The sequence below is a fragment of the Drosophila willistoni genome, unplaced genomic scaffold (genome assembly GCF_018902025.1).
Source record: "Drosophila willistoni isolate 14030-0811.24 unplaced genomic scaffold, UCI_dwil_1.1 Seg183, whole genome shotgun sequence".
Lineage (NCBI taxonomy): Eukaryota > Metazoa > Arthropoda > Insecta > Diptera > Drosophilidae > Drosophila > Drosophila willistoni.
Genome location: NW_025814144.1, coordinates 97775 through 120685, shown reverse-complemented (window position 1 = coordinate 120685; position 22911 = coordinate 97775). Strand labels below are relative to the sequence as shown.

General features: G+C 38.1%; 1 protein-coding gene across 1 annotated transcript; it reads left to right on the top strand.

The window, feature by feature from the left end:
* The first annotated feature begins 218 nt into the window (after positions 1-218).
* Positions 219-19862, top strand: LOC26529014. The gene is made up of 4 exons (XM_015176492.2): positions 219-228; positions 19247-19361; positions 19443-19612; positions 19668-19862. The coding sequence occupies exons 1-4, from the start codon at positions 219-221 to the stop codon at positions 19856-19858; spliced, it is 486 nt and encodes a 161-aa protein (XP_015031978.2). The 3' UTR covers positions 19859-19862.
* Positions 19863-22911: the final 3049 nt, after the last annotated feature.

The window sequence follows — 22911 nt, the reverse complement described above, 5'->3', positions numbered from 1 at the left end:
GCGTACACAGTTCGTTGCGGGTCGCAAACTTGCGAGTGAATATCTTGGACCATACGAGGTTATAGCAGCTAAACGATGCGGAAGATACGATGTTAAGAAAGCAGCAGCAGATATCGAGGGGCCAATGCTCACAGCTACTAGCTCAGACAATATGAAGTATTGGCGGAACAACCAGGATTCGGACGAGTTGTCATCGGGGTCGGATGACTAAGATCAGGATGGCCGAATGTAAGATGTGTGCTGGGTTGCTGGTCGTTTTTTGTAGCCCTGGCGAATAAGAGAAGAGGTAGAAAAGTTGGAGAGAGTCGAGAAGTAGCATCGTCGGTGGAAAGTTGTCCGCGAGTGAAGCCAAAAGTCGTCGGCAAAATAAGTAGAAGAATCAAGTCGCTTTAAAACGTTGTATTTAATTAAGCCTAATTTCTGAACCCTATTGAACTAATTTGTTTTTGTAAACTGATATAGCATTAAAACTCTCTATTTGTTTTTATACCAATAAATCCATTACATTCCATTACATGTATGGGGCAGAAATATGAAATATTTCAGCCAAATCGCACAAAATAAAACCAGCCATAAAGCCAGTTTTGTTAACAGTTGTCTGTTAACATTTAATTAAATAAAATAATATATATATTTTTTTTAAATGTATAAAGCTATTTATTTCATATTGGTTCTTCACTTGTTCACATTTTTCCAAATAGTGAGCTCAAAAACTTTCCGATAGTCGAGATAGAGCTTTTGAGCTTTTATTTCTAGATCGAGCTAGTTAAATGTCGATGAAGAGAGAGAGAGAGAACTTCGGCTACATAACTCGCGCTATAGAGACCGCCTCAAAGCTCATTCGAATCCCGTAGCCAATGATTTGGCCGTCAACACCTCCAGGCGTAGGCTAAAGCGTCTGCATCCTTTGGACAGACGACCAACACGGATTGCTCGATAACAATGACTCAATTTATAAAGACCAAATTCGATGTAAAAACTGTCTGAAGCTGAGACAACGTAAATAAAATATAATATATAAAAAAAAAAATAATGAGTTCTATTATTAGTTCGCGTAAGGGAATTGGCAAGAACATTTGGATGTGCATCCAGTTTTGCAGAATACTTAAGTTGACTACCTATTTCAGATTTTACACTAGGTATATTTAGATCATTTTGAATGTTGTCGTTTCGTATATACCACGGGGCCCCCGTGATTGATCTTAAAATCTTCGACTGTGCTCTTTGTATAATATCGACATTGCTGGTACTTGCATTTCCCCATAGTACGGCTCCGTAAGTCCAGATGGGTTTTAGTACGGAGTTGACCCGGATACGCCAGGTTGCTAGCCATTCCTCTACCACCTTGAGGTGTTCCTCTAATTTTACAGAGGCTTGAATTGGGCATTTGGATCTGCTGAGGATTGCCGTGTCATCGGCAAAAGTGGACGTTGTAAGTCCTAAACTCATTTGGTAAGTCTGCAGTGTACAGCAGGTAGAGCAATAGGCCGAGTACACTGCCTTGCGGTGCACCAGCTTTGATTTTAAAGTCAGCCGCGACTAAGCCATTACATCTTACAGCGAATTTCCTATTGTAAAGGTAAGATTCCACGAGTTTGTGGGTGTAGTGTGGGAGTTTTTGCCGGATTTTGAACAGTATTCTTTTATTCATATGTATAAATAAAGCTTTCTGCTCTCTGACGTGACGGTCGTGTTTTTGCATAGCTCCTGAGTTTTTATTAATATTTATTGTTTTTTCTCAATTTTTAATTGTGCTTAATTTGTTTACACTTCCGCTGGTGTTGTTTGCTTGACTCCCTTGTGTTTTATTTCCATAATTCGCCAAATTAATCAGTTTAAACAATTTTTTCTTTTTCGTGATTAGTGTTTGGTGCATTTACATATTTTTTTTTCTTTTTTTTTTTTTTCTCTTTCGTCATTGCTTCTGCAGTTGCTCCCCTCATCGCCCCCATCATACCATCAGTGCTGGTGGCTTTGTTGTTCTCTCTGCTTTGTGCTTGTGCTTAGCTTCTCTCCCGCGTAATCACTTTTGTAAGGCCGCCTCTCAAAGCTCGGCTTATAACTGTTCTTGCACTCTCTGTTGTGCTGTGCACTCTAGCTGTCTCTTTGTTTTATTTGTAATTATTGATTATTTATCAATAATTATCTTTGTGCTGTGAATTTAATTTTTCTATATATTCTTATATATATATAATTTTTTTTGCCTTTCTTTCGGCTTTTCAATGGCTTGTTGTCTACCTAATTGCAAACATTCTGATCGTTTTGATGATCAGTATGGAGCAATATCTTGTTGGCTCTGCGATAATCTTATTCACTTAAAATGTGCTGGCCTCAATGGCCGCGACTACGACAAATTTTCTGGTTTGTCTGTGTCTAAGCCTGAGCTTGGCTTAATGCGCTGGACTTGCCCATCTTGTGCCAGCCAGCAGCTTGATTTTAGCCGTATGTATAGGGATCTTCGTTTAAGGTTTCTTTCTTTAAACAAACTGGCCAAACAGCTGTCAAACGAGTGTGACTCTAGCGTTCAATTATTGTCGCAATTCAAATTTGTTCCACCTTCTGAGAAATTGCACAAGAAATGTACCCTTGAGTTGCCTCGTAAGCAGTCGCCAGCTCTCTCTATTACTTCCTCTCCGATTTTACTTTCGCCTACACCATCTTCTTGTCCCTCTTTATGCTCTTCTTTTCAGATTGAAGTACCCATTACAAGCCCTGGTGTACCTCAATCTATCCCTCACGGGAACTCTGATCAATCGCAGGATCATGCCGGCTCTCAATCACTTGCGGATCCCAATGCTCCTCCGCCTCCACTAACTGTAGTGTCTCATCGCAAACAAATTTTTATTTCTAGGCTTGCTCCAGATACTTCTGAGTCGTCTGTGGCAGCTTACATTGGTAATATTTGCCCTGCTAAGGTTTTAATTCAAAAGTTTAAGTTTTCTAGGCCTCGCGAAATCTCCTCTTTTAAAATTACAGTACCAAATGAGTACTTCTCAGCTATGGTTGACCCTAATTTTTGGCCAGAGGGCCTAGTTGTACACGAGTTTGCGCCCATTAAGCGCTCTCGTCCGTTGCCTGTCCACCTTCCTACTTTATCTTCTGCTTCAAAGAACTAATAACGTCTAGTCTTTGCATTCATTATCAAAATGTAAGAGGACTTCTTACCAAGCTGTCGAACCTGTTCTGTGATAGCCAAACCTTTTCAGCTGACATATTAGCTTTCTCTGAAACTTGGCTTAACTCCTCTGTTTTAGATAATGAAATTCTTTCTAATAATTTTATTTCTTATAGGCTTGATCGTGTTGGTCGTCGTGGCGGTGGAGTACTCATTGCTGTAAACTCGAATCTGTCTTCAAGTGTGGTGCCGATTGATCTCCCCTTAGGTGTTGAGTTTATTTGCGTCGAAGTTACATGTTCTAACTTTAGCCTATATATCTCTTGTTCTTATATTCCTCCAGCTTCTGATATCATGATCTACGTGCACCATGCTGATGCTTAAAGATCGTGATGTTCTTATAGTTTTAGGTGATTTTAACTTGCCTAATATTTCTTGGCTTGTTGATGATAATCTATCTTTCTTAATTCCTTCATCTCAACATGTTTTTCTTGATAGCCTACTTGAATGTCCACTATATCAGTTGAATTCTTTCCTTAACTGTTCTAAAAGAATCCTTGATCTTGTTTTTGTCTCTGATCCCACTGTTAGTGCTGTATCGCAAACACAGCCACTAGTGAAACCTGAAGATCCTTATCATCCTACCATTGAAGTGACTATTTCTTACAATTCCGTTACTAATTTATTTAAAAACATCTCAAATTCTCGTCGTAGATGTTTTCGTAAAACAAATTTCAATCTTCTTAACAGCCTTATTTTCTCTTTTGATTGGTCGTTTCTATTTGAGTGCTGCGATATAGATTGTGCAGTGAAGTTTTTCTATTCTGCTCTTAATTCTCTAATTGATAAATGCGTTCCTTATGTGAATGTCTCTACCGTCTCCAGCTCGCCAGTCTGGTTCACACGTAGGCTCTCTAATCTTCGTAACATTAAATCGAGATATTTTAAAAGATTTAAAAAAACTGGTTCGCGACTTGACTATGCAAATTATTGTATAGCCAAATCTCAATTTTGTCTCTTAAATACTCAATGCTACAACAATTATCTCGTTCGCTGTAAGGCTGAATTTTATAATAACCCCAAAAGATTTTACAACTTTGTCAATTCCAAAAGACGCTCTAATGTCCTACCTTCCACCTTCAGACTTAACGACCAGTCTGCTAATAATGATTTAGATATTGCAGATCTGTTTGCTAAATTTTTTCAGTCGACATATTCTACTACTGTTTCGGATCCCACACCCTATCCCTTTTCAATCCCACATTTAAATTGTATGTTTTTTCCCAGTATTACTGAAGACTGTATTCTCTCTAGCTTGTCATCTATGAAGTCTTCCTTCGTTCCCGGGCCTGATGATATACCTAGTTGCATCCTTAAAATGTGTTCGATCTCCCTATCTAAGCCTTTATCTCGGTTATTCTTTATATCGAGTGAGACTTGTAGCTTTCCTGATATTTGGAAGGAGTCATTTATTATTCCGCTTTTTAAAAAGGGTAGCAAATCGGATGTTTCTAACTACCGTGGCATTGCCAAACTTTCGGCAATACCTAAACTGTTTGAGAAAATTATTACGTCTTCTCTTCAACATCTATCCAGATCCACTATTTCTCCTTGTCAGCATGGTTTCATGAAAGGTCGTTCGTCGCTTACCAACCTTTTAGAATTGACTACCCTTGTACACCATGGCTTCCGTAAAAAGGGTCAAACTGATGTTATTTATACTGACTTCAGTAAGGCTTTCGATACGGTTGATCATTCTTTGCTTCTCGCGAAACTTAACATCATGGGTTTTTCACCAAAATTATTGGTTAAAGTCGTATCTTATTGGCAGAACCCAAAAGGTGTCTTTTCGTTCCTCGATATCTAAAACTGTTCGAGTTACGTCAGGTGTACCCCAAGGCAGTCATCTGGGCCCACTATTATTTACATTGTTTATAAATGATTTGCCTTTGGCCTTGGCTCATTCACGCGTGCTCATGTTTGCGGATGACGTCAAGATTTGTTATTCCTATAATGATCCTTCTTTCCAACAGTACTTGCAATCAGATCTCGATGCGTTCTGTGATTGGTGCCACGTTAATAAATTACACCTTAATGCCTCTAAGTGTTCTTTTATGACTTTCAGTCGTTTGTCTCCGCTCCTAGCTCATTACTCTATTAAGTCTCTATTAAGTCCATCATTCAAAGACTTAGGCGTTATGTTTGACCCTAAACTTTCGTTTAATGTTCATATTTCTTCAATTGTCAACAGAGCAAGCAGCCTTCTCAGCTTCATTAAACGTTGGGCCAAAGAATTTGATGATCCCTATGTAACAAAGGTTTTATACACTTCGTTAGTTCGCCCTACTCTAGAATATTGCTCGCCAGTGTGGAACCCGCAATATGATGTTCACCAGCGTAGTATTAAATCGGTACAGAAGCAATTCCTTAAGTTTGCGCTACGCGGTCTAAATTGGGACCCGGGTCTTCGCCTACCTTCTTATTCTGACAGACTTCTTCTTATTAATCTTCCTTCACTTTATAACCGTAGGCTTGTTTTTGGCATTCTCTTTCTCCATAAACTAGTCAACGGCGAAGTCATTTCTACCAATTTACTAGATACGCTGTATTTTTGTGTTCCCTCACGTCGGACCAGAAACTTTTTTCCTATTCACCTTAGTAGATGTCTGACTAACTACTCTCTTCACGAACCTCTTCGTGTTCTTTGCCAATCTTTTAACAACCTTTCTCACCTTATCTCTCCTCATCTTTCTATCACTTCTCTTCGCGCTATACTTTTTAATCATCTACAGCGAAACCAATGAAAATATTCTGGACTTGGATTGGCTGCAACTCATCCCTGGCCACATTGGCTGTGAATCGGGGCATAGCTGGCACCTTGTGCAAATAAAACACCTCCACCGGGCCGGGGATGTTTAGTTGTGTATTAAGCTAAGCTACCTTCTTCATTTAATTACTATCTGTCTTTAGCTTAAGCTTTTTCGTCGACTGCTGTGTTAGTTGACGTAAATAAAATAAATAAATAAATAAATAAATAGTTCGAATGCTGTTCGGATTTCGGATGTTATGCGATTGACTTCTTCAATTGTCCCATGTTTTTCGGGGAAGCCGAACTGGTATGAAAGGATTGTGTTCTCCGATGCAAGAAATGAGTTTAGTCGGATCTGCAGGACCTTTTCAAAAAGCTTCGAAAGACATGGCAGCAAACTAATTGGCCTATAGGATGATGGCTGGGTTTTGTCCTTTCCCACTTTAAGAATCATGATGATTTTTCTACGCTCTTGGGTAGGTGTATTGTATGGGGATGAGAGGGAGTTCTAGGATCATTTTTGGTGTAATTTGGTCATGGCCAGGTGCTTTTTTTGGCTTTATGTGGTTTTTAATAACTTCAGTGATCTCATCCGATTGGAGTTCCGAGTACTCACGAAGTACAAATGAGTTTGATGTTGGATTTGGCTAGAAAACCATTTTAAGATGTATGGCAAATACGGATGCCCTCTCTTCGTCCCTGCGGGCCCATCCACCGGTTGGACTCCTTATCGGTGTACTTTCTCTGTAGGAGCGCTTAAAGTTGGATGGGCTTTCCACAGTGCTGGTTAGATTGAGCTTTCTATGTATTTCCTTTGAGACCAGCTTTCCTCTTGTCTTAACGCCTTGAAGAGGTTGCGATTGGCATGGCTTGGCCGATGTGTTGCTGCTGGTGAGAGAGTAATCTGTCATTCTCTTCTTAGACGCAGTTTTTCCGTTACTAGTTCTTCTATCCTCCGCTTCGTAGGCCTGCCAACGGGTTTAGTGTAAGTAGAGGCAGGTGAAGTAGATACTCTTGCTGCAGCTCCCAGCGTGGACTCAAGTGCACAGATGCACATGTCAATGTCGTCTGCAGCATCCAGTTTCGGCGATCAGTCAATGTGGGCACTCATGTACATTTTATTTTTAAGCCAGTTTGTAATCGGATGACGCGGAATCCTCTTGGTTACGGCAAAATTAATCAAGTCAGGCACCTTCAGGAGGTCCGTGAGCCAGTAAGTAGGCCTACCATGTGAGTCGCAATCCATGATATTGAGTGGGTTGTCTATTGTGTTGTACAACTGCTTGCCTTTAGGACTTACGAGGCGAGATTCTTAGTGCGTATGTTTTGCGTTATAGTCCCCTGCTGCAATGAAACGATTTTCGGAGATTGAGATGGTGTGGACAGTTGGTTGTAGGTGCTGTGTTTTAAATTTGTTGAGGAACGAGTGTTTTATACGGTTTTTGATTAGGATACCAGTCCCGCCATGAGCTTTTCCGTCTGGATGGTTTGTTGCGTGGAAGGTATATTTTGGTATTTGAAAATTATTTTTTTATGTTAAATGTGTTTCCGATATCAGCATGACGTCGATTTCACTTGAGTCTAGGAATTGTTGCAGTTCATTTTTATGCTTGGAGATGCCGGTTGCATTCCAAAAACATAAACGTAGGGAAGCTATTATTTATTATTGATAAGCTTCTGGATAAACATCAGGTGTGTACACTGGGGGTGTGCGTCCGTATAGGTGTGATTTAAAATTTTTAGAGACAGGACATCCTCTATAGTTGGCCGTGTAATTCCCTCCACAGTAACTGCATAGTCTTAGTGCGACGCTATTTCTGTACTTGATGTTCGCCACAGCCAACACACACTGACCTAAGATTGCAATTGATAGAGGTGTGGTTGTATTCCTGGCAGTTTTTACACTGCGGTGGTTGGTATCTCTTATGGGGCTCTTTTACGTTTTTTTTCTGTCCAATAGGAGCTGGAGGTTGTAGATTGAGTGCACTGCATTTGGCTTTGACTGCTTAGCTCCAACCAGATGGAGCTTGATTTTGAGGAGCAGCTGTGCGACTTTGTTCCTGTTGATGATGTTGAGAACGGATTTAACCGCAAAACGTTTCCCGGCCAGTGCTTCTGCTATTCCTTGAGTTGGAACCGATGGCTCAATCCCCTTTAAGTTGACCCAAAACCCTTTACCCTTTAGTTGGTAGGTATAGAAGTTAATATTAGCATTACGGAGGTAATTTTTGATCATGCGGGAATTGTCCTCAGTTTGGTTTTAACACTTAATTTCTTTTATGTTTCCCCTATTGAGAGAGGTTACAGCAAAGTTATTTGCCCCTACTGTTTCTACAAGCGTTGACGGCTTGGGGCAGGTCAATACTTCTGCAGTCATTGCAGCAACGAGCTGATGGTGCTGGAGCACATTTCTCCCTCCACGGTAAATTGCTGTTGGTTGGTGAGTGGCTTGCATTTTCGCTGTTTATACATTCAGTGGGGTCGGGGACATCACCGAAAAGAACGCGTTGTTGCGTTAGACCAAGAGTCGACGTTCACGTTGTTGTTGTACAATATTTTTTTTTAGCTGTTGCTCGTGGGGATCAAGAGAGCTTGGTCCCGAATTGGTGGACATGACTTTTTCAAAATTACACAGTTTGTTGTTGCAACTTACTATTTATTGCTATTAGAACAAACTAATTAGAACAAACTAATAGCAATACGATTGTAAATAGGCGTCTCTGAGGCGAATGAGAGCCCTACACAATTTCTTGCAAACGCGGTCTTTTTTTACAGTAAAATTTGCGGAGTGCATTAAAAAACACGTCTGCACGCGGCGGCGGTTGAATCAAGAATGAAATAAAAATAACAATTGAATTCATTCAACCCCCGAAAAACGTGGGTCATTAGAATAAGTATTTTTTAAGAGCAATAGTCACCTCCTAGACTCTAAGAGTTCATTTATATACACAACAATTTTGGATTGGGTTTTTAGTTGTGGTTTGAAATTCCCTATTTGGGATATCTGGATATTAAGATTAAATTTAAGTGCGCACAATTGATTGCACAAGGTAGAAAATTACGGGAGATAATTTTTCAAATTACGGGGCAGAAAGTGGTGTTGCAAAATCTTTACACATTCAAAATGTGCACATTAACTAAGCAAATATACATACTAAATACGGTGTCTCTAGCAATGCATGATGCGGAAAGGGCCGTGAAAAAAACTTGAAATAAACTTGATAACTTTACATACTACACGAGTCTATATACCAAATTTGTTGGCTCCAGCTTTCACAGTCTGCGAGATCTGCGTGTTCATACGGACGGAAAGACGGACAAATGGACAGATGGACGGAGAGGAACATGGTAAGATCGACTCGGCTGTTGATCCTGATCAAGAATCTATGTACTTTATGGGGTCGGACTTGGAGACTTTAATGTACCATTTCAACCTATGGGTGTATGGTATAATGAAATTCTGATATTGATCCTATCTTCTATTTTTAATACTTTGTAGGGTTTTAAAGTAGTGCCAAATTTCCTATTTCTATCATGGACATTGATCTTTGATAAGCTGTGTGAGGACACAACCAACAAACAAAATCAACAATATACATGAAATTAGCGAAGTCACAAGCCATAAACATAAGCGGAGATACAAACCATCGTTGGTAACATGTTGCGGTACATGATCGTTAGCAACAATGTTGTTGCAATTAAAACACGCAACTTACGACCTGGCGCAACATGTTCGATCGAACCGCACGCAACCACAAACGAATTCGTTACAGCAGGTAGATAAAAACGGCCGCCTATGAAATGCAGTGAGCGCTATACTTGTCGAACGGGGAGTAGTGTGGCCGAAATGCATATGGAAGGCAAGAGCCATGAGAGCACCGTCGGGCATGTTCGGCGATCAATGAGGGGTTTATACAAGCTGAAGTGGGAGGGCTAAGCAATGAGGAAGAACTCCATATGGTAGGAATCAGCTCGTATCAGCTTGTTATTATGATGCAAATATGTTAATTATTTATTAACACGAAATCCTTTACTTCTTGCAGATCCCTTGTGTTAGATTGAGATTGCTCATATAAAGCGTGGTTAAATCTGTCATAAGAAGCTTTATAACAGTATCCGACTTATTATTGATTCCATATTGACGATAGCATTTGTTAAAGCATACAATGATTCAAAAATATTATTATGCAAGTTCGTTATAGAAGCTGCGTAATTTCCCACATTAAGGTGATCAAACAGCTTTGTTAGTATGGCTGTTACTAGAACTTGTTTATTATTTAAACAAGGCTAATTCCAGGTGCCGTATCAATATATCTGCTACATTTTCTCTATTGTGGAGACATTTAACTCAATATAAATATTTTAAATATACCAGTAAGTGCCGCAACAAGCGAACGATTTTTTTCTACTTCTGGCATAATTTTTTTTTTATATATAGACGTAGTCGTACAACGCTCAGTACGAACAAGTGGCCCATATAACACCAGGCCCGGGCCTGTTACGAATGACCCTAAGTAAAGTTAATGTTACAACCTCTACCCACTCCGACCTAAGGGCATAGGCGTATTACATATATAAACATAAATAAAACTAAATAAATAGAAAATATTAAATGTAATGAGATAATAGGTTACATATAAAAAGAAAACAGGATAGGTTAAAATAAAGATGATTACAACTAATTACGAGCGAGGAAGGACAAAATCGCAGTTTTTATACCCGGAAGCGATGTTTCAGAACCGATAACGTGCCAAAGTCTGTTGTAGTCACTACATAGTATACGAAAAGGCTCATGCAGAGAAAAGTTAGTTGTGCAAGTGGGAAGTATAAGCGGTGTGAAATTGCGGGTCTAGATGGAACAAAAATATTAATTTGGCTCAACAGCTCGGAAGAGACAATCTCACCATTCAAAAGTTTGTAAAGAAAAGTTACACCAAGCATTATTCTACGATTAGTTAAAGAAGGAAGGTTAATTAACTGAAGCCGACTAGAATAAGATGGAAGTTGTACAGTTGGATCCCAGCGCAAATCACGAAAGGCAAAGAGTAAAAACTGTTTTTGTACAGATTCTAATTTGTTTTGAAAAAACTCATATTGAGGAGACCAAACACAAGATCCATATTCTAATATGGGGTGGACTAAAGAAGTAAAAAGTATTTTGGTAGTATACGGATCCTTGAACTCCTTCGACCAGCGCTTTATAAAGCCAAGAACACTCTTAGCCCTACTAACAGTAGTCGATATATGCTGATTAAAACTAAGTTTGTGGTCGATTAAGATCCCCAAATCTTTTACAACCAAGGAAGTATTATTAATTTTTTCTAACGGGAAATTATTTTAACAAGTTAGTCCTACACCACCCCTGAAAAGCATTCAGGTCAGCTTGCAAGGTATGACATGAGAGAGAGTCTACGATGCGATTAGCGATTTTTACATCACATTTTTACATTTTTACATAAGAACTCTGGAATTTAAAAAATCGGTGGAGAGATCATTAATAAAAATGGTAAATAATAATGGGCCAAGGTGACTGCCCTGTGGGACTCCCGATTCAACACAAATGATCTTAGAAAGAGAGGACCTAAAAAGAACCCTCTGCCTCCTATTGCTTAGATATTGTGAAATCCAAGTAAGCAGAGCATCCGGAAAGCTTATGTAATAGTAAGGCATGGTTTACCGAATCGAAAGCCTTTCTGAAATCCGTATATATAACATCAGTTTGCTTTTGTTTCTTAAAACCTTGGATTACAAAAGATGTAAACTGTAAAAGGTTAGTTGTTGTAGACCTATTCTTGACAAACCCATGCTGGTATGGTGAAAAAATAGATTTACATAAATGCTGTATTTGAGACATCATAATTTTCTCAAACAGTTTAGGTATCGCTGACAATTTAGAAATTCCTCTGTAATTAGTGACGTCGGATTCATTGCCACATTTGTGAGGAGGTAAAATTAACGAATCCTTCCATATAGTTGGAAACTCGGACAGTGTAACGAACAACTCAAAAAGCTTAAGTAAAGGCGAGCACAATGACTCCGCACAGAACCTCAGGACACAAGCGGGAATACCGTCTGGGCCCGGTGAGTATACCGGCTTAATCGTCATTAGTTCCTTAGCTACCGAACTTTGCGTTATAATAGGATTAAGAATGCAGTTGGATTTCGTTATTGGATATGGATATATCTGACTAGAGTTATACTTAGTGGATATGTACGTAGTCGAGAAGAAGTTAGCAAATAAATTAAAAATAGATTGATTAGAAGAGGCCGAATCATTATTAAAAACTGCAAACGATGGAAGGAAGATAGAATTTCGCTTTGAGTTAACGAAACTATAGAACTCTTTAGAATTTTCAGAGAATTGCAACTTGCAACGTTGTAAGTAATTATTATAGCATTTAGAATTAGAAACAATAAAATTCGATTTAGCAACCAAGTAACGAGACAGATCCGATGATAGACCCGTGACTTTATATTTTTTGTAATACCTAGACTTAAGATTCATCAGTTTTGACAGCCCCCGCGTAAACCATGGTGATTTTTGCGTCACCACGGGAGACACTAGGGGTACACAGTCATTAAAGATTGAGTCAACAGTGGTATAAAATAAAGAAATGGCGGAATTCATATCCGTACAAGTGTATAAATTAGTCCAATCGGTATTAAGAAAGGCATTGTTTAGTGCGACAAAGGCTCGCGGCTGGGAAACTCAATAGATAACTCTAAAGTTGGATAATAACTATCCTCTGGTAACACCATTGGACTAGTTCTAGATACTTCACAAAAACTAAGATCAGAAGTAAATATCAAAGAAGCTAACATCGGCTATGCCGAAGTTTATATACCCTTGCAGTCCTAGGTAATAATAATTTTACATGTTTGTTTCCTGCAACTCAATTCATCAATATACAAACAAAACAATTTTACTCTCTATTTTACAATTTGTTCTTCTTCTTCCCTCATTCCCAAAGCAAAGCAACGCACGCATACACATACACTTTATGTAGCGTTGCGTCTGTGTGTGTATGCATGTACTCTGTTGATGACGATAGACGTAGTAGACAGCAAGCAGCGCTGCCGGCAGAGCTGGGAGCAGAGCCGATTATTATATTGACTGTAACTTGTGTTATATTTATCCGATCACATTCAAATTTTGGGATCTGGGGCTTTATATCACATATGTAAATTTCATAGCATACTCCAATTTTTATAAAAATGTTTCTTCTAGTTCTTCTAGAGCTATATGATATAGTGGTCCGATCCTGATGGTTTTCATACTTTATTTTTCCCGGGTAATAAAAAACCCCGAAAACAAATTTCAGCCCGATAGCTCTTAAGACGGCTGAGTAAAACGCATACGCACAGACGGACGGACAGACGGACTTGGCTATATCAACTCAGCTTCTCATGCTGATCAAGAATATACTTTATACTTTATGGGGTCGGAAACGTCTCCTTCTGTGTGTTACAAACATCTGACCAATTTTATAATACCCTCTGCAAGGGTATAAAAATCAGATCCAGAAATCTGCCAGACGTATTAGAAATCGAATTCAGCTGGGCCAACGAAAGCTCAAGCAGACCATCAATAAAATCATGACACCCAGAGGGCAGCAACGTTTTGCTACCATTAAGTGTTGACCAAGTCATAGTGGACAGGTTAAAGTCCCCAAGGACAATTAATAAGTCTCTGTCAGAAAGTAGTTCAAGTATAAATTTAATAGATAATAATTTAGATAATAATTTAGATTTAATAAGTGTAGTAAATAGGTTGGCCATTTCGATTGGGGCGGAATGTAAGAACAGGTAACAAAAATGGAAAAACGAGTAAAAGATACCTTAACGCATATAAATTCGATAGTACTTGAGACAGGCATTGTTATCAGACCCGATGATAGGGCGGAATATACAGCAAGAAGAACTCCACCACCGCTACGATCAGTACGATCACGTCTAAAAATATTGAAATTAGAGGGTAAAACTGTGGCGTCAAAAACGTCAGGTTTTAGCCAAGTCTCAGTAAAGACAATTAGGTCAAAATCAAAAAACAGACTATCTACAAAGAGTTTAGTAAGTTTAGTATTAAGGCCTCTGACATTCTGATAGCCGACAGAGAAGGAAGTTGTAAGTTTTTTGATAGAGTAGAAGAAGGATTAGATAAGGAAGGAGTGGGAATAGATGAGGAAGAAAGAGAAATAGATGGTGAAGGAATCCTTGTTTGGCCCCGTGTTTTCCTTTTTCTGGATGTAAACTCCTTCACAATTAAGCTTTTCGGCCAGAAGCTAGAACTGCAGATACAGTCAAAGAACTCAATTTGAACACTGATTTTAAAAGATGAAATTTCTCTAGAATATGAAAATTTGAACTTTTCTATTGATATATTGGAGACATTCAGTTTAGCCTGAATGTGGGCCATGACAGCATCCAATGTAGCATCAGGGAGAAGTCTCGAAACAAAAATGTGTTTTTTCAGGTATTGCATCAGCTACCGCATTAATTGTAGCATCAGTTGCAACAAGTGGCACTCCGGCACTACTATCGCTAGAATCCCTATCGGCAAAATCCATGTGTGTAGATTCTTGCCCAGACAAAACGGACACTACAGACATCGTCTGCGGAATTGGAGTTTGTATTGGTTGAGAAGGGGTCGGAACCGATATAGATGTGGAGACCGGCAAACACAAGGACATATCAGAAGTCTGTTCTCCCACCGTTTTACGCTTTCGAGACTCAGTCAGTAGCGTTAGCGGGTGAGGCGGGCTGCAGACAATTTTAACCGAACAGACAGGCATTATGGGTTAATAAGATGAATTAGTACCCAACCAATAAAAATGAGAAATGTATTGGTATTAAAATATATAACTCACTCTGAGGTCGAGAAATAATAAGAAAGCGAAATATTGAGGGTGCAGAAGGGTTAAAAGATAAAGAGAGCACTATAGAGTCTAAATTAAAGACACACAACAGACAACACAAATGAGCGTTGCTTGTGATTTACAAGAAAGAAAAAAAAATGAGATTAAGGTGGGAAAGAGAGAACGAAAAGAAAAAAAAACCAACAAAGGTTATAAACAGAATTAAAGTTGTTAAAAATTATGAACACAAACACACAAAAACGCAAACGAGTGATATGGTGCAAGATTTAATATTATAATATAATTTTCGATCGCGATACCGATAAAACAAACTAAAAAATTATAATATAATCAGTTCAAACGCGGGAGCTTAAAAAAAAATGTCCGTCTTCCTCGAGAGCGTTAATGTTGATGCCTAATTCCGCCCGAGCAGCAGCAATTTAGATAAAATATTATTTTTACAAAAAAATATGCGCCAACTTTAATGAAAAATGTTTAAATTTATAAAATAGAATTTATAAAATACTTAACTTGTTTAAATTTATTGAATACATTTTTATACCCTTGCAAAAAGGGTATATTAATTTTGGTCATAAGTGTGCAACGCATAGAAGGAAGTATCTCCGACCATATAAAGTATATATATTCTTGATCAGCACGACGAGACGAGTTCAAATCGCCATGTCCGTCCGTCCGTCTGGATCAACGCAAACTCCGAAAGAGCTACAGAGCTGAAATTTTGCATGTAGGCTTGTATATACTGCAGTTTGTATATCTCGGATTCAGCCGGATCGGATCACTAAGTATATCATATAGCTCCTATACAAATGGCAAAGTCACGAATAGTGACTTTTCTTAATAACTTCGTTATTTTCTGAGCTATTATCATGAAATTTAATATTGTTAAGTTAATTAAACATATAAGCGACTATGCCAAATTTGATCAATATCGGGTGACTATATTATATAGCTCCCATGGGAACGATCTTTCGAAAACAGTGACTTTTGTCAATAACTTCGTTACTTTTGACGCGATTGCTGTTATCTGTTAATGACTGTGCCAAATTTGATAACAATCGGGTAGCTATATCATATAGCTCCCATAGGAACGATCGGTGGAAAACAGTGACTTTGATCAATATCTTTGTTATTTCCTATGCTAAGATTGTAGGCCGTTCTTTCGGACACATTAGCCCCTTTAGCTTAAACGTTTTTCACTTTAATGGCTATAGGTAAGGAAAAAGTTACCAAAAAAGTTGCAAGGGTATACAAACTTTGACGCGGTCGAAGTTAGCCCCGGCCCTATGCCAGTGCGTGCCGTGTCTCTAAAAAAAAATTCCGTGTTGGGCCGAGTTGGGCCTCAATTTTCAACAGCCGTCTTTGGCCGTGCTGTGCCTCAAAAGGGAGGCCCATGCCCATCTCTAATTTATACTAGTACTTGACCCGATGGGAGTTTATTTATTTTGTCAAAGACAGGGAACGCTTCGACTGTTCAATTGGTCAAATGTAGCACAACTAAGAATAAGAAGTATGTAGTAGTCGCGTTTTTGTATAGCGTTTAAACATACTTGATTTCACTTCCAGTATTCCTATTATTTTTACAATGATAAACGCCTCGACAGTGACAACTAGTATAAATTTTTGCTTATACCAATTTATGAATTTCTTTTATTTGTTATATCTTTTCAAAATTTGCTGACTGATGTCAAAAGTATAGTACAGCGTACTACCTGGGTTACTGACCGAGTTAACTAGGTCAGAGATTGCTGACGCTAGAGTTTTATTCAAGGGAATGTAACAGAGTTGAAGAGTTGAGATGAATAAATTTCATTTTACATAACAATGACTTTGTATGATTTGGTCGCCTTGTTGACACAAACCGTTGTTAAATGTTCTTAAAGGGATAGCCTAGTTGATCAACTTTTATACAATGTTATTGAAAAACCAAACCTGAGTTGATCAAATATTCTCACTTAATGGTGGTTTGACCAAGTCTGTAATTCTTCCAACTTGGAGCCGCCAATGTCGCGGTCACCAAAATTTTCAATTAAAGACGTGGGTATTTCTTGATTGGAATTAATGTTTATTTATTTATATGTAAATAGGCACTCGCACATAAGCCAGTGACTAATAGTTGTCGCAACCAACACATACATGGACTTCGACACAGTGATGCACACCCGATGTAGCTACAATTGATTTGACTAAGAATAATGCATTTCTTTTATAGTAAAAATAGAGCTTACAAGTGCATAGTTTGACATAGTGTTAGGTCAGCAAAATACGTCTTTATTGCTAACTGCTTACCAAATCAGGTCTACCTATGACTGAAAAACCATCGATATCTTTAATCGGGTTACATAGTTCGTCCTATATTATGATTGTCTTATGTTATATTATTTTATAGAAGCTAAACATCAAGAGCTTATCGATTTAACAAAGTATTTTGTAGCCATTCCAAAACCAAACAAAGGCGCAACAACCGTCGCCAAAACCATATTTTAAAACTTTTTCTAAAATATGGTCCAATGCAGACGTTCATTACGGACATGGGAACAGAATATAAGAATTCATTAACCCTCTCATGCCCGATGTTGTATATACGCAACATTGGATTTATAAGCCTATAACTACCGTTGTTTTAAATTTTTTGTTTTGAAACTTTCGCTGAAATATAGCTGCATGTGCTAAGTGAGCTTACAGCTAGTTGTTCGGCAGTCAGCTGCACACGCGTTCAGTTTGTAGCTATTCTCCCGAGAGCATAGTGAAAAAATGAGATCTGTAAAAACACGGGGTTTTTAATTAGTGTTTAAAATCAATTAAACAATTACTTCATCGTAAATCTAAGTTCAACAACTTGTTAAAGAAAGGTAAGAGAGTATATAAAAAAAAAACCAATGAAAAAACTATTTATTTTGTTTGTAATAATTTTGTAAATGTAGTGTTGCGTATATGCAACATTGGGCTACTGTGGAAATTTTGGAAAAATAAAATTTTTTCTGTATACAGATTCTCCAAAAGGTCTGACTCAAGCTGAGATTGAAAAATTTGCCAACTTTGATTGGGATGATTCGGGTGATGAGGAAAATGAAGAAGAAGAAGATCGAAATAGGGAGGAAATTAAAGAAGTAACTTTGCAAAATTTGGATAACAGAGCTGAAAATGTGCAAGTTAGATTGATTGACCAACTTATTAGATGCGAAAATGATGGAGAATTGAATGAAAATGAAAACGTTGTACAGGAGGTAGTGGAACTAATTGATTTGAGGAATTTGAAGTGGAGGAGTACAAAGTTTATGGAAAGTGAGACCACTTGGAAAAGTGAATTACGCAGCAATGCCGTGAAAAACCCCATCAAATATTTTAGTATTTTTTTTGCGGATGAACTGGGGCAGAAAATATGAGAGGAAACGAACTTATATGCCATTCAAACGAAGAGCGTAGAATTGAAATGCACTGAAATGTTTGTTGGCATACTTCTTTACCTTGCAGTTGTGAAAATACCAGCTTATAGAATGGCGTGGGTGGATTTCAAACTAGCGGCCGTTGCAAATGCATTACAGATTTGAAAAAATTAAACAGTTTTTCCATTTGAACGACAATTCTAATCAGCCTCATAAGGGAACACCTGAATATGACAAGTTATATCCATCATCACTCCTTTTGACAAAGAATTCATCCTCATTATCACCAACTCCATTATGACCACCTCCGTTATCACCAGCCCCATTATCACCAGCTCCATCTTCACCAGCTCCTTCTACGGGCTCTAAGTCAAACCCCCCTAAAAGAGCTTATGTTGCAGACCCAGCAAAGTCACTACGACTTGATGGTTATAATCATTGGCCGAAATGGGGAACAAGAGGAAGATGTAGAGTATGCAGATCGGGATTTTCAAGCTGTAAATGTAGCAAGTGTAATGTGCACTTGTGCTCCAATCCCCAAAAAAATTGTTTTGTGTCCTATCATACATAAATATTAATAAACGGCATTTGAAAAAAAAAAAGAATTTGACTTCAAATATATAACACAATTGCCCAATGTTGCATATACGCAACATCCTGTAGCTCTTGAACCAGGACACCAAGGACATTCAAATTTTTTTCAGCTGATATTAAGGTCAAGTCTAGCTTATATGTCAATTCAACAAAATTTTAGCCACGCCCAATTTAATTCGGGCATGAGAGGGTTAATAAATGACTTGTACAGTCTACTCCAAACTTAGAAAAAATAAAACGAAGATCATTCAATGAATACGTTTGTTCCTAAGTATCTGCAGATAAAACCGATTGGGATTTTTGGATACACTATTTCACATGTTGTTTCAACCTAACACCCTTTGCCGCTCATGGGTATTGTCCATATAAACTTGTTTTTCACAGAATACCAAGACAGTTCTTAGACTTTAACCATCATAGAAATAACTAAAACTAACGAAGTATATGAAACTGTGTTTGCTTCTTTTAGATTTCTGCATGAGAGATATAGTGAACTTGGATATTAACAATTGCAAACTAAATATCGGTTGTCTTAATATTTTAAGAAGTGAGGTTCCTGCTTATGGTTATCAGCGCACACATCAGTAAGTATAATAGTTTTTATTCGATTTAAAAGACATGTTCGTTTATATTTCATAATATATTTTTTTTTGGTTTTAATACAGAGTACTTTTGCTATACATTCTGGAGCACCACGAGTGTTCTGGTTATTTCAGTGCAGCTCTTAATTTCGATTTCTTGGCCGAAAAATATTGTACTAAAGTCGAGCTCGAACAGAAAGCTATTCGAAGACTGGGACTTCCAAAACAGTACCGAGACTTGTACTTGGAGCAAGGTGAGCTTTGTTATCCGGTTTGTTTTACAACTAATAAATCAATGACATCTGACAGCGACTATTTGTGGTCTTCACGGGTACAATGAGTTTCTAAACTGGCGTAGAGTTATTGAAATTAGCAAATGGTTGGATGAAAACATTTATCAAAATGCTGATGATGCTGATACAAATGATGATGATGTTACCTATCACTTTTATGACTTGGCCTTGGTATTCTATATAAACGCTTTGCTATTGTTGCTCTAAAACTTCCCGGAATATTAATAATTTAGAGACTGTTCTTTTAAATTTAAACTTTGTTAAATAAAAGCTTCTCTTTATACTAGTCCTCGGCTGGTTTTAAAGTTTAACGAAATAAACACCTTCCAATAATTTAGTGACTTTTCCTAGCAGTAATTTTTTTTAATTATTTCATCGCTTACGTAAGATTTTATTAATACCCAGTGTTGATTCGAGTACTGTTCGATATTAGCGCCATCTGTTTGTATCGAAGTGGCAATCTGGCATCCCTAGTTTTATTAAGGAGATCTGGCAGCGCTTAAAAGAGAAAAGAGTTGGCTTCTGTTCTTGGCATTTGTAAGGATGCGCTGTTTCAAACATTAAATTTTCTAAATTTGCTAGCTAGACGAAACTATTTGACATACACTATTTCTACGACGAATTGAGCTTACATGATCCGCTTCCATAGAAAAGCTCGTACAAGATAAGTGGCCAAAAATTGAGCTTGAGCTGCAGAGAGTCTACAATAGTCTCAGCTAGAGTGCAGTAGTGCGAATAAGAGGTACACTCGTGGACATAACATAAGTCCACGCTTCTTTATTTTCGAGTTCCAATTATAATTACGGAACATCCACGAAAATAATACGCCACTGCCAGCGCTGTCTTGCCTCCATTAAATGGAAGCGCGTTCCCATTGTGTTAGCCACTATAAGTCCAGAAGACGACCCCATCCATGGTTTCATGTCGGAATTTTGGGACTACGTCCAAATAAATGTCGACCCGGTCCATGAACTGACCATAGGATAAATTGTTGGAGAGCGATTTGGCCATAAGTGCACACACATATCGTTGTGTGGAGCGTAGCCAGCCAGCCTAAACCCTCGCAACAAAGACTGGAGATTTCTGCTGGGAAGACGTTGCTGCACATTCGAAACCCAGCATTGATGACCCCAACCTCACCCCAAGCCCGTAGTGGGCCCTCAAACAGCCGTTTTTTTCCTTTAAGTATCGTACAAACATGTGTTCAAATCTATAAGCATAAAATGTATAATGAAATTTCTATTTAGTAGGTTCTAAAAGTCATAACGTTGGTAACGAGAAGCAAGTTATATTTTGGTACCCTTCTTAATAATTTTAACAGCCTCTAGTGCTCCACCCCTCATCAGGCCTGCTGACTGGATTGGACTCTACAAACTGTAAGTATGGCATGGCCGTATAAAATCTATTGGCGAAATATAACCGCTTGCCGTGACCATAGAATTAGTTGGTATTTTTACTTTTTCAAATTGAAATAAATGCCTAACGTAAAATTTGGTTTAGATCAAATTTATACTTATAAAACTAACCACACATTTTGGAATTATATATATTTGAAATTATTGTTAATGCTTCTCTTATTCTATTAGTCTTTTATTCCTTATCTCTGTCTTCATTTTACTTATGTAGCGCATGTCTTTGGAGAGCACAAGAACCACCCCATTTTCCCTGAGCTCACCCGAGCCACTTGTTAGAAAGACAGAGAGTGCACTCCGACACCCGCGTGTTCGTTACAAAATAAATGGCGCCCACCGTGAGGCACGAAGAAGCAAGGATTTTTTTTTTTGCCCTACGTGTTCTTAAACCACTCCTTTACTTCCCACAACAACTTCTACCCTGCAATATGATGGTAATATATATCACTTTGGAGAGGCCAACGTATGAGTATCAGATTATAGCTGGACCAAGTGAAATTTTATACCCTTTCAATAATGTTTTCTTAATTTTTAACAAATCATTTTAAATAAATAGAATAGACAAAGTATGGAAAAGGTTGCTTAGGAATATGTGTCTGAACACAGTTCGGATACCTACCAGGCCATACAGTTTCCTAGATCTCAAATAAAATTGTTGTAGTGAGGTGAAATTGAGAACTGTTCTTGCTGGAATCGTTACGGGCAAGTCCCTCTTTCAACGAATTACACATTCAAATATAGCTTATGCAAATAAAGTGCAGAGTGGTGGGTGCAATAATGTTGTTGAACTCTTATTGAAGGAGAAGTCACAAATTTGTAAGGAAATTATTTTTGATATTTAGAAATTTGAATCCATAATTCGTGTTTACGAAATAGAATCGTCAAATTATCTTAATTATATTTACCTTTAGATTTCTTGTTTTAAAAATTATGGCCGTTAGACGAAGCCTAGAAAACTTGCAATAATTTGCAATGATACCAGTGGACAGACAGATATTGTAGAAACCCCATGTCGGCACACGTTTCATAAACATTGTCTTAAGATTTGGCTCGAGACCAATGAATCGTGTCCAAATTTTAGGCAACCTTGTTCGAAAAGTCTATCAGGTAGCGACGATAGATTGACTACAAATGTTCAACCTCCACGACCTTCTCTTGGAGCAGAAAATTCTGCCGCCTCAGGAGCAATACCAAAAAGACCCAATACAAGAGCAAAAACTCGTGCAAACCCAAATCAGAATCCAAGAACTGTGGGACTACCTCGACGTGAACAACCACGGAATTTAATTGCAAACCAGCCACCAGTAGTGGCTGTGAAAACGCATTCAACAACTTATTTCGAACTCATTAGAAACTCATCAAGTTAATATGGCATCGGTAATTACCGAGGAAATTCTTAACGCCAGTAATCCAAATGCAATTGACCAAGAGATAGTACCAGAACGACCCGATCGAGTATCTAGTATAGTTTTTAATTGGCATAATCGATTCACGGGGTCCTCCAAAGAAATAACAGTAGAAGATTTCATTTATCGAGTAAATTGTTTAACAACTCAAAGTTTGAATGGGGACTTTAACTTGCTTTATAAATTCGCTAATCTACTCTTCTCGGGACCAGCCCTAACATTTTTCTGGCGATGTCATCTGGTTCGATCTATGCATTCGTTTAAGAGATAGATATAAAGACAAAAGATCAGACAGAGACATTATGGATGCCCTTCGCAGACGCAAGCAGCACCCAAAGAAAATTTTGATGAATTCCTCGACTCTATGTTGGCTATTACAGATGCTTTGCAAGAACCTTTAAACGATTCCGAATTTATAGCGGAAGTGCGAAACAATTTAAGA

What these genes read in the sequence shown, in the direction of transcription:
- LOC26529014 (XM_015176492.2), top strand. An exon ending in GGTTATCAGCGCACACATCA is followed by an intron (nt 19,362 to 19,442) that starts GTAAGTATAATA and finishes GTTTTAATACAG; the next exon opens with AGTACTTTTGCTATACATTC. An exon ending in AGACTTGTACTTGGAGCAAG is followed by an intron (nt 19,613 to 19,667) that starts GTGAGCTTTGTT and finishes GACATCTGACAG; the next exon opens with CGACTATTTGTGGTCTTCAC.